The sequence below is a fragment of the Vombatus ursinus genome, unplaced genomic scaffold (genome assembly GCF_900497805.2).
Source record: "Vombatus ursinus unplaced genomic scaffold, bare-nosed wombat genome assembly UNPS02014798.1, whole genome shotgun sequence".
In the NCBI taxonomy this organism is placed as follows: domain Eukaryota; kingdom Metazoa; phylum Chordata; class Mammalia; order Diprotodontia; family Vombatidae; genus Vombatus; species Vombatus ursinus.
Genome location: NW_020954576.1, coordinates 6455474 through 6468461, shown reverse-complemented (window position 1 = coordinate 6468461; position 12988 = coordinate 6455474). Strand labels below are relative to the sequence as shown.

Below are 12988 nucleotides of genomic sequence, written 5' to 3'. Positions count from 1 at the left end.
GTACCTTGCATTGCACTAAGTGCTGGGGAAACAAAAAAAGAAAAGAAAAAACCTCATCCCTTCTCTGAAGGAGCTCACAGAGGGTATTCTAGTATGATACAAACAAGATAAATATAAGATAAACTAAGGGTCATCTCAGAGGGAAGACACGGAGATTAAGGGGGACTGGGAAATATTTTTTTGCAGAAGGTGGTCTTTAGCTGAGTTAACGGAAGTCAGTATGAAGTATTCTAATAAATTATATGAGAAGGATAAGAAATTTGGAAACTAATCCAATTACTTTCTCAAGTTCCCAAATTCTCTTCACAGATTCCTCATTTTTTTTTAATGTCATTGTTTTTGTGAAGGAAAAGAAAGACTGACTAATATCACCTGTTCTTCAACAACAAAAACAATTAAGTGCCTATTATACATAGATAAGGGTTGGCAGTGATAACTAGTTTATATAACACAGTCCTTGTCTTTATGGAGCTTATAGTCTACTAGATAAGAGTATAAACACAGATAACTGAAATACATAATGTATTGGAGGCTGGGAGGGGGTGAGACAGCTTATTATGGCTCTGGAATACTTTTTGTGACTTTCATTAATGTTTTCTTGAAATAGCCTCCCATTCATTATTATGTAATTTTCCGTTTCCAATTTCCTTTATCTGAAATAGTCAACCCTGGTTTTCTTTAAGTCCCAATTAAAATTCTATTTTTTTTTTTTAATTAGGCGATTGGGGTAAGTAACTTGCCCAGGGTCACACAGCTAGTAAGTGTCAAGTGTTTGGTCTGAGGCTGGATTTGAACTCAGGTCCTCCTGACTTCAGGGCCAGTGCTCTATCCACTGCGCCACCTAGCTGCCCCAAAATCCCATCTTTAAATGGAAGCCTTTCCCAACCCCTCTCAATTCTAGTGTCTTCCCTCTGTTAGTTATATCCTGTTCATGCTGTGTATAGATTGCTTCGTATATATCTGTTTGCATGTGGTCTCCCCTATTAGATTGTAAGCTCCTTGAGGGCAGTCTTTTTCCTTCTTTTTTATCCTTAAAGCTTAGCACAATGCCTGGCACTTAGTAAGTACTTAATATATGTTTATTAATTGATTGAATATCTGCCAATGTATTTGGAGTGACTTCAGATTCTTCTTCCTTTTTTCAAATTAGCGCACATTTAGATGGTAGTTTACAGTTTGCAAAGAGCTTCTTCAAAACAACTCTTTTGCAAGAATTTATTATTCCCATTTTGCAGAAGTAAAAACTGAGGATCAGAAAATTAACTTGCCCATAGATACATTGCTAATAAATGATAGAATCTGGGCTTGAACCTAGGTCTTCTGACTTCTTTTTTTCATTATCCCATGTTACCTCCACTGCCCAAAGTAACTAGGTAGGTTTTAGATTAGATTGTCAATAGTAGGGACAACAGTGAGTAGAGTGCCAGACCCACTGTCAGGAAGACCTGAGTTCAAATCCAGTCTCAGGCACCTAATAGCTGTGGGATCCTGGACAAATAACTTAACTTCTCTTTGCCTCGGTTTCTTCATCTATAAAATGGGAATAATAATAGCAACTACTTCCTAGGGTTATTGTGAGGATCAAATGAGATAATTATTATAAAGCACTTAGCACAGTGTTTGGCACTTAGTAAGTGCTATATGTTTCTTGTCATTATTATTGTTATTAATATTATTATTGTTATTATTATTATAGCAAGAGATTAAGAAAAAATCAGAGCTGGTCATGGGAGGGGGTACGAATGCATATGCCTCTCTGTACTAAACCACCAAATGGTAATTATTTTGCATTATTAGTGGTTGGGTGGTTTTTATTTTGTCAAAGAATTACACCATCCCATCCCTAAGCATAGATAATTGAACCTAGAACATAAATAGGGAATTTAGAACCTTCTGATTCCATTTGGGTGAGGTTTGTAGCACCACCTGTAATGCACCACCATGGGGTGTTTCCCCTCAGTCAGAGGATGAACCTTGGAAAGAAATTTCAAGACTTCTGAAACATGTGAGTGTGTGGGTGTGTGTGACGAGGCTGGGTGACTCGATGTCCCTTCTTGGTTCTGTAGGGGTTGTTCTGAGCTCTGCCGAATCCCGATGGTGGAATATAAACTCGACAGTGAAGGTACCCCATGCGAGTACAAAACCCCTTTCAGGAGGAATACAACTTGGCATCGGGTCCCAACTCCTGCTGGGCAGCCTCTGTCTCGTGCCTCCCCGATCCTGGGAACATCTGACCGGCTGCCCTGCCAACAGCTTCTCCAGCAGGCTCAAACAGCTATTCCTCGCAGCACGTCCTTTGACAGAAAGTTGCCAGATGGCACAAGGTAAAATCCTTCATTCTTAAATGTCTCCCCTTTCCTTTCTCCTGTGGGCTCTGCTTATAAGCCCCTTGGGTTTTAGGACTGGGTATTTTAGGATGGGACTTTTCTTTGGCTCAGTCACTCATAAATTAGCTTGTTCTAAACAGTGGGGTCCAGACAGTTGGGCTAAGGTCAGAAGGCACTTGGGAGGGAAAGCAGGGGGTGGAGAGGCAGGGAGTAGGTCATCCCTCTCTCATTTTAATGGTTCCTTGGGAGAGAACCGGAAACTGCCCAAGGAGCAGACGGTTCCCCACAGCAGAGTAAACAGTGTCTCTTCTTTCCCTATTGTGAAACAGGAGCTGCTAGGTAATTTGTGCTCTAAGCACCCTGGGTAAGATAACAACTGGAAACTTTGTGACGGGAGCCTATGCAGACAAGTAATGAGCATAAATAAAACAAAACTATCCTCTGCAAAATTAATAATTAAATCCCATTATCGTAACATGGGTACCATTGCAAGAATTTCTGTGATCATTAGGAAGCTTTATACTTTCCTTTCCTCCCTTAAATCAGGCGTAGTAAGGATTTTAAAAAATTATTATTTGAAGTAAATTACTGTCAATGAAGGGGAAAGCATGTGTTTAAAACTTGTAACTGTATTCTTTAAATGCTCGAGGAATGGTTAGAATTTTTAACCTGTATAACTTTTTTATTTTTATTATATCTATAGCTACAGATACGCACGCATTCATATATACACACAAATATATATGTGCATATATACATTCATGTGTGTGTGTATGTAGAAGGATGTGTCTATATAACATGTTAATTCATTTGGATAAATACTTACATGCAGGCATTTCCCTAGATGGCAAAATAAAGTTACTTATTTGTGAAGGGTCTGATCAACTCCTTTTTTTCCCCAAATATTTAATTTTTTCCAATTAAATGTAAAAACAATTTTTAACATTCTTTTTTTTTGAATTTTGGATTCCAGATTCTCTTCTTCCCTCCCTTCCTCTCCCTCCATGAGAAGACAAGCAATTTGATATAGGTTGTACATGTGCAGTCATGCAAAACATTTCCTTGTTAGTCATATTGTGAAAGAAAACACAGACCCCCCCATCCCCCAAAATAAGAAAGTAAAAAAAGAAAAGTATGCTTCGATCTGCATCCAGACCCAATCAGTTCTTTCTAACTCCCATTTTTAATGTTTATTATTCTTGAAGCTTAAAAGTGTTTCTTCCCTGTTCCTCTTCTCATTAAAGTATACTGTTTCTCCAAACAAGGTTGACAGGTTGTGTATGAAATGTGGTAATTGATAAGAGAGCCTTGTACATGTTGATTTGCCAAATGTTCTCTTACTTTTCTCTTTCTTTATTCATTAAATTTCAAGAGACTCGAATTCCACTCTCTGCCCAAGGAAGAGTATTTAATCTAGTTCAATTAAAGACACAATGAATTTAGTGACTATTCCATACCAATAAAGATGCAAGTAGACATTCCAGGATAGGGATACATCATAATAACTTGATATACATATAGAAAGTAAAATCCTTTGTTGAAGCTTAAATGAAGGAAAAATTCCTCAAAGATATTTTCTGTGTTAAGATGGTATACAGTAAAAATATTAAATAAAATAATACCCAGAGCACATCTTATAGCAAAAGAATTTGAGAGCTATTTTTGTGCCTGCCCCCAACATTAACTCATTTTTGTGTTTCATGGGCAAATTGTACTCTCAGTGAAACAGAATTACAATGAACAGTGATGATCATTTGAAAATGAATAGAGCTCACCAGAATGCCATGAAGTGTAATGAAAAACCTATTGGTGCTGTTCTTATCCCAGTTCTACAATCTTTTCTTTTCCTCTCTTCCTATTTTCCTACGTTCTACATTCCACATGAATCATTATACTGAGTTCTGCAGGTAATTAAGTATGGTTTTGTTTCTACACATATTTCTTTTCACTGTAACATTCCCAACTATAAAGCAACTGACATATCTCATTATAATCAACTCTTAATTGCTTATGGCTTAATTATCCTGTTCTGAATGGTTCTTTTTTTTTTCATCTCAACATGTTTCTTTCTTTTCTTTGTAATTGTAAAAAAATGAATCTATTTGTAAAACAAAACAGGACAGGTCAAGATGTTGAAACTCCACAAATACCTCAGTGCACTGTTAATGATTCTAGTCAACATTACAGAAGTTCACCAAGCAACCAGTCATCTTCCAGTGACCCAGGACCCAGCGGGAGTAGCCACTGGAGACAGCAAGTGGGATATGACGGGTATTGATGATTTTCTATTGCACTATAAGTCCCCAGTTTTCTATATAGGATTTAACCAGGCTTTTAAAAAAAATCACATCATTTCACTGCTGTGGGAACATTGGTTTGGTTTTTATTGTTGTTGTTTTTTTTCCTTTCAGTAAAATAAAACATAAAGTTGAAAATTAAGCCTTTAGGGAAATTATAAAGACCAGCCTTTGGTGGCTTTTCTTTAAAAACTTAATAAGGGTAAGCTCCCAACCTTCTTTAATGTATTTTTCCCTTTAAGATATTGCTCAAAATCAAAGGATAAATAGTAAATAATAATTGTATAAATAGATGAACATTTTAAAGTAGTAGTTTTTGACTAATTGTAATATCAAGTATTTAAATAGCTTTTAGAGGTATGCCAAATGCTTTACAAATAGCTCATTTAACAAAATTTAACAAAAAACCATTTTTTTATTCATAGCCTTTGGTGTGTGACAGACTCCGTAGCGTTTGACATGTTATCCAAGCAGCAGAATATTATTGCCTTGACACGTTTCTCTATAAAATATCTCTGGTTGTATATGCGTAGTGTCTAGGAGCAGACTAAAACAAAGTCATATGGTTCCTTGTGAGCATAGTGACAGCTGAATTGATTGATGCTAATAACAGAGAAAACATTAATAAATTTCATGGGAAGAAAATGGGGAAAAAATGCTCGTCTAGCCAGACTTTTCTGCAGAGTAAGTAATTGCTACAAGTAACTGTGTATTGGCGTGTTGCTTTGCAGCAGAATCCCATCTCTGCCATTTTAAAGGGATAATTTAGAGAATGGCCAAGTCAAATATTAGCATGAGAGGAAAGGTTTTATGTTACTATATTAACATGTGCAAAACAAAACATACACCCATTCCTTTACTACTTTCTGTTGTGTATAGAATTAGATATTTGTATTTTAGGAATATTTATTTTACTTTGTTTGAAAATACATGATTTTCTAAAAATTGTAAACACAGTATTTGTATAAATAGATGAACATTTTAAAGTAATAATTTCCTAACTAATAATAATAGCAAGCATTTATATAACTGTTAAAGGCTTGCAAAAATGCCATAAAAATAGCTCATTTGGCAAAATTTAACAAAACCTTTCTTTTTCATAGCTTTTTGCATTCTTAATTTTTAATTTTTCTTTTAAAATTTGGATTTTTCTAGGATTTTCCTAGCTAGGCCCACCTCTCTACTGCCCAAAAGCCAGTCAAATTTTTTACCACTGCCTTTAAAAATGATTAATTGTAAAGGAAGCAACAAAATCAAGAGAGCCAAACAGAATGCAAACTGGATGGATTTGGCTGTGTTTTGCCACAGGTTCATTGTATGACTCTAGGTATTTAACCTTTTATAACTCCCCTGTGGTCTTACTGACTGACCATTTGGTGAATTCAATAAAGTTCTGCAGACTTCAAGACATACTCAATCAGCTCCAGCGCTGGGCTGGAGCTGAAAGGCATCTATCTTTTTATGAGGAAATGGCTTCTAAGTAGGATTTCCTTTTCATTTCTGTTTTGGAAATTTGAGACGTAAAGAATGGTCATGATTATGGGTTGGTTTGGTTTGAAAACAAGAGCCTTAATTTCCCTATTTCTCTTTAGGTGCCAGTCTCCTCTACTTCATGAACACCAGAGTTCTGGTCCACTGGAGTGTGAAGGAGCCAGGGAGCGAGAAGAAATTATGGAAGGAACTAGACTTTCTGGTAATCATATACACCACAGGGGTCGTTAAGGACTTTCGATGTTTGCTTGTCCATTCATCCAATAGATATTAACCGAGCATTTACCAACTGCCACTAGTGTTCCCATTTTCTAGCACTTTACTTTTAGGTCTACCAAGCATTTTCCTCCCAACAACCTAGTGAGGTAGGTGATACTATGTGCAAGGCTTCAAGGGGGATGTAAAGCTGAATGAGACATGACTTCTGCCTTCCGGAGAACTAAGTAGAGGAACTATGGATAGTAGTAGTGGTTGGCTGTGAGGATAGTGTTGGAACTAAAAGTTACTCTGGTGACAATAAATAATTAACTAAGAGTGTGCATTTTGGTAAGACCAGGAAGTCCTTGAATCACATTCCTCTGTATTCCCACCTGATCATTTGTTCTGCAGGTATCTTTCTTTCCCTTGAGAATTTTCCTAACCTTAGAAATTGGGAACTCAAATCTTCTCTTCATTTGTGGCAGAAACCAAGTGGCATGGACCACCTTCCAAAGTCTTGAGTTCCTATAAAGAGAGAGCCCTACAGAAAGATGGAAGTTGCAAAGATTCCCCGAACAAGCTTTCTCATGTAAGTCTTTTATTCATAGATTAGTCACTTGTCTGTGTGAACTAATAACCCATGTCGGAGTCACTAATGTATTAGAGAGAGGCGTCCAGACCAGGTTCTTTAAGAATCGCTCTTCATCTTCACAGGTTGCCTTAGAGGTGAAAAAACCAGAAGCAGGCTTTTTTTATTCTGATTTTACAGAGGAAAATACTAGGTTTCAGGGATAAGTAAATGACTTGCCCAAGGTCATGAAAATCAGGGACAGAGCTAAAAATAGAACTCCAGCCTTCTGGTTCTTATTACTGGATCGTAGTGTTCTCTCCTAACCCCGCCCCCTTTTAATGAAAACACTTTAACTAGAAAAAAAAAAGACCAAAATACATAATGGAAAGTTCTCCAATGCAACTTGGGATCAAATAATCTGTATTTAAAATCAGTGCATGACAAGAAAAATTTTGATAAAGGTAAAATTAACACATATATGTTCTAGCTCACTGGAACCATACTTCTAATTAAACATAAAACGAGAATCTGTCCATTCTTAGTTATCACCATGTATTTCCAGAAACAAATTTTAAAATAAAAGCATCACATGAATGACTACACAACATAGTCGTGATTACATCAGGATGCAAACACTTATTTGCCATGGACAGATTACAATTTAGTAGGTCAGTCCTGGGGAGTTGCCTGAGGCACATGGCTGCCAAGTGACTTCACCATGCTCAGCTAGCTAGTAAATATCTCAGGAAGGATTTGAACCCAAGTCTTCACAACTTTTAAGTCTTTCACATTATTCATTATGCCACAAATTACATTAATGAAAAATTTGGAAAGTCTAAAATAAGCTTGTTTTTTACTTCTTTCTGATTTGTTTTTGCTGCCTGTATTCCCTGTGTTGTAACACTCATCATTTATTTAGCATAGTTCCTGACACATAGTAGGTGCTTAATAATCTTCATCTTTATGATATTTAAGAGTAGTGTGGATGTTCACTAGCCAACCGCATTCTATATTTCTTCACTTGGCTACTGGAATGGAAGACAAAAGCTTACTCTGTCCAGTTTTGTTTTGTTTTCTACAGACCCCAAATCTGTAAACCCCTAAGCATGGGCAGAGTTCTAGGAATAATGAGATCTGCTAAAAAGATCAGTGAGACTTATTAAGGTCCTAGCAGGAACATATATAACCTATATCAAATTGCTTGCCTTCTCAGGGAGCGGAGGAGAAGGGAAAGGGGGAGAATTTGGAACTCAAAAGTTTTTTAAAATGAATGTTAAAAATTGGTTTTATATGTAATCAGGGGAAAATAGTAATTTTTTGAAAAAAAGGATCTAACAGGAATAAAGATCAAGTACCTGAAAATAGATTAGGGACGGGACCTTTTTTCAGTTTTGGTTGTCATTTGCCAATTGGTTCCTGGTCCTATTACGTGATCTGGGCCTTGGAGATGCAGGCCTTAGCTGTATGAGCCTTGCCACAGTTCCTCTAGAGACAATATGATCTCACTCAATTTAAACTTGGGAAGACCCAGGTTCAAATCCCTCCTCAGTCAAGTACTAACTGAGTAACATTGAGCAAGTCATTTAACTCCTCTAAACTTGTTTCCTCATCAGTAAAATGAGGATGATGATCTCACTGGAATGCTTAAAGCTCTGTTGACCTGCCAGCTGTAAGCATAGTGCTCCTGTTTGAGCAGAGCCAGAATCCTGGCCTTTTCTAACTACCTAAATATTCTGCTCCTACTGCCATCTTCACCATATAAATCATGGAAGTACTTTCCCATTAAAAGCAATCCTTGTCCCTTCTGTAAATCATCTGCCTACTTCCGTTGCGTGTATACTGTCCCTGGCTCTTACGTCTGTTACTGACTTTATGGCCATTTGGATAGTGACAGCATGTCTGTGCTTCGTGCTCAAATGGATGACTGTATTCTGCCTGAAGAAGTTGATACTGATTTTTATTTCAGGCCAAACTAAGGGAGGAACAAGGTGGGGTGGGCAGGGGGTGTGGATTTTGAGAGGGCCTATTCTTCCCCAGAACCAGCCTTTAAAATAAGCTTGTTTTACTTCTTTCTGATCTGTTTTTGCTGCCTGTATTCCCTGTGTTATAACACTCATCATTTATTTAGCATAGGTGCTTAATAAATGTTTCTCAGTTGGATGATTTGCCTGATATCTGATGCTCTTTGTCCAGTGTTGTTGCAGTTAGTATCAGTGCTCTTAAATCGTATGTCCCCCCCGGCAGTGGGCAATGACCAGGGTTTGGTCATTTGGAGAGGTATGTGTGAGACTAATAGAAATTATAGATTAATGGAATGAAAATCTATTAAAAATACTGTCTTTTTCCTCTTCAAGATTGGAGACAAAAATTGTTCCAGTCATTCTAGCAGTAACACGCTCTCGAGTAACACATCCAGCAACAGTGACGACAAGCACTTTGGTTCTGGAGACCTCATGGACCCGGAGTTGCTGGGATTAACCTATATTAAAGGGGCCTCGACCGACAGTGGCATTGATACAACCCCCTGCATGTCTACTTCGATGATGGGCCCTCTGCACCTGACGGGCAGCAGGTCCATGATGCACAGTCGGGCAGAGCAGTGGGCTGACTCTGCGGATGTGCCTGGCCCTGAAGAGGAGCAGGCCAAGCTCTATGCAGTTCACAGCTATCCATCTGCCATCTCTGTCAGTAATACTGCAGAAGGCAGCATGGGTGACCTCAGCGAAATATCTTCTCATTCCAGGTATGTAATCTACTGCCCAAATGAGTAGGCACCACCTGCTTACAGCATCAGTGAGCACCACTTTCTGTGGTGTGATGTGTAACCCAGCTGTGCTGATTGGCACAGGACCTGGCTGAAAGCCAGAAAGAAATTTGTGGTGGTGGTGGAAGTGGCGGTATCGTTTCAGTTGTGACCCCATTTGGAGTTTTCTTGGCAAAGATACTGGAGTGGTTTGTCATTTCCTTCTCCAGCTCATTTTACAGATGAGGAAACTGAGGCAAACAGGGTTAAATGACTTGCCTAGGGTCACATAGCTAGTGAGTGTCTGAGGCCAGATTTGAACTCAGGAAGAGGAGTCTTCCTGACTCCAGGCCTGGCACTCTATCCACTATACCACCTAGCTGTCCAGAAAGAAATTAACCTATGCCTAAAAGAAGTCAGCCTGTGGGCAGGATGGAAACGTTTGTAGAATTGTGAAATGAAGTGTGGGAGAACGGGTTTATCCTTGTTTCTATTCCCATGTTGCTCACTGGTTCAATCACTGAGGAAGTAAATATGGAGCCCGTGATTTGTGGACTGCCAGGCAATTGGGAGGAGGGGGAGACTACTTCTTGGTGAGATGGCTGCTGTGCATTTCCACATGACTTAACAAAGCTACACTGGAGCTTGAGATGTCCAGGAAGCAGTTGGTGATGTGTAGCACAGGACATGAGACCAATGATAGAGATAATAGATCTGGGAATCATGTGCATAAAGATTATAATTAAACCTTTGGGAGCTCATGAGATCATCAAGTGAAATATTAAAAAGGGAGAAGAAAAGAGGATCCAGGACAGACCTGGGAGGACTCTTAGATTCAGTAGGCATGACGTGGATGAAGAATGGCAAAGGAGATCGAGAAGGATCAGTCAAAACAGGTAGTGGGAGAACTAGCAGAGGAAGACAGAGTGAGAAAGAGCAGTGTCATGGAAACCTAGAGAGAGGAGACACTATCCAGGAGACAGGTGATCATCAGCATCAGAGGTCACATAGAAGTCAAGAAGGCTGAGCATTTAGAACAGGCCAGTAGAGGTGACTGGTAAGAAATCACTGGACATTTTGGAGAAGGTGGTTTCATATAAATGATGGGGTCATAAATCATATTGTAGAGAGTTTAGAAGAGAGTGATAGAAAAGAAAGTTACAGCACCCAGGGTAGACAGCTTTCTCAAGGATGAGATAAACTCCAATTCTTGGAGAATTTCTGATTGTGTGAATTATTTGTACCTTTTTGCTTCTTTAAAAAAAAAACACGTCTATTTCTGCTATATATCATTTAACCATTTCATTAATTATCACTTCCAGTTGAGAAACCAGGAAAATTGTAGAGGTATTCAGTTTAGATAGTTCTGCTTCTTGTTATTAGCCCTAGAATGTTTTGATTTTGTTATTGTTCAGTCATTTTTTCAGTCACATTGGGCTCTTTGTGACCCTATTTGGGGTTTTCTTGGCAAAGATACTGGAGTGGTTTGCCCTTTCCTTCTCTAATTCATTTTACAAGTGAGGAAACTGAGGCAAATAAAGTTATGTGACTTGCCCAAGGTCACTCTACTAAGTGTCTTAAGCCAAATTTGAACTTGGAAAGATGAGTCTTCCTGACCACAGGCCTGGCACTTTATCCACTGTGCCCCCTCACTGCGCATATTTTGATTTAAGGGAGTACTAATAATGAGTATAGCTAAAATTAGATGTTAGAATTACCCTGGTGTTATTTATCTAAATTCTCCCTACCCATTTTCACGGACAGTTGAGAGCTGGCTTTAATACCTAAAGTATCTCGGCATCTTGTTCCCATATTAATGTCTTATGCAGAACCTAGTAGTTGGGGAAAAACACCTGCCGTTATAATATTTTGTTAGACTAATGTAGTTGGTATGATAAATAGAATTTTATATTGCCATCAAATATCCTTTGGGTGGTCATCTTTGCTTGCAAGGTGCACACGTCTCTATATGGAGGTATCTCTTAGTGAGAGGACTGTAGATATTTATGCACAAGTGAAGGGGGCTTTTTTGCATACCTTAAGTCTTATTTAAATTAGCATGGGTCATACTGCTGGCAAGCGGATACAAGTGCTAGATTGAATTTCTGATTGGTTTTGTTTTCTTTCCATTCCTTTAAATTGCATGTGTGCACATCTGTTGTAGATAGCGAACTGTGTTGTGAGAGTTGAATCTTTTGCAATTTGGCTTCCTTTTACTCATAATTCACAGTTGATGATGACTTTGAACTCCATTTCCAACTTAATACTGGAGGCTTTTGCTTTCACCATCACCCAGACTCAGTCCGGCTAGTACTAAAACCAGAACCGTCTCTGCATCTTAATATAGGACCCCGTTACAGAATTCCAGACTATAATTTTCCATACCTTTCTTTCTTCCGGGACAGAAACAGGAAAAGCCTGAGGTATAAGATAACTTGTTTTGATTTAACCTGGTAGAAAATGAAAATATATTTGAATTATTCAAACACATGGGATCTATCTTAAGCTATTTTGATTCTATAAACTTTGAGAAAATTCTGTAGAGTCCAGATGAGGAGAAAATAGATATGTGTTCTTCATGCCCGATTTGTGTCCTTGGGCTTTGTATTCAATTCAGACAGACATATAAACATAAAGAAGACATGTACATTAAGTATGTACTGGGTGGGGGAGGAGGTGACTTTGAGTACCCTAAGATTTCATCAGTTTGGCTACTCTGTCTTGCTGGCACAGACTACAATCCTTCCTCAACTTTGTTGTTGGTTTTAGTTATCATTGATTGAGGTGGTCCCTAAAATTCATCACCTCGTAGACATTCATCTTCAGAGGATCTCATATAAAGCTCATCATTTGGCCCACACTTTAAGCTTTTTCAGTCTGGAATAGGTACCTGCTCAAGATTAAGATTTTAAAAACACATGTTAAAAAAATAAAGAAATAAAAATTAAAATTAAAAAAAGCTAAAGTGTAAGCAAAATTGCAATGGCCTTTAAAACTTACCATTAAATGTAACAGAATAAAAGTGTCCATTACATATGGCCAATTTGGTTAATTAATCGTATTTCTATATAATCTCCCCCCATTTATGTCTGAATATCTATCTTAATTTCTCTATTCTATCTTATTACAGATTTTAAACTATATTCATAAAGTTTAGCTGCTTTTGTCTAGCTCTCAGATTTAGCAAAGTAGGCATGATTGCCAAATTACTAACCCTTGTAATTCAGCAAATTGTGCTTTGCTAGCTTAGCCCCTTCCCTGTTTTTCCTTCGAAGCTCAGCTCTACGTCCATCTCCTTTTCTCTCCAGCTGCTAGTACTCCCACCTCCCCACATATTCCTGTGTTGACTATATTTTATGTA

The 12988-nt window shown here is 38.1% G+C and overlaps 1 protein-coding gene across 7 annotated transcripts in view; it reads left to right on the top strand.

The window, feature by feature from the left end:
* Positions 1-12988, top strand: part of LOC114050135 (signal-induced proliferation-associated 1-like protein 2) — a 257408-nt gene that overhangs the window by 208095 nt on the left and 36325 nt on the right. For 4 of the 7 annotated variants that reach the window (XM_027871717.1, XM_027871718.1, XM_027871713.1 and 1 more), the window contains exons 11-15: positions 2067-2324; positions 4446-4598; positions 6217-6317; positions 6799-6902; positions 9239-9627. In XM_027871717.1, the coding sequence (XP_027727518.1) occupies positions 2067-2324; positions 4446-4598; positions 6217-6317; positions 6799-6902; positions 9239-9627 (1005 nt within the window). The remainder of the gene's footprint in view (positions 1-2066; positions 2325-4445; positions 4599-6216; positions 6318-6798; positions 6903-9238; positions 9628-12988) is intronic. The other 3 variants (XM_027871715.1, XM_027871716.1, XM_027871714.1) reach the window with 2 other exon arrangements.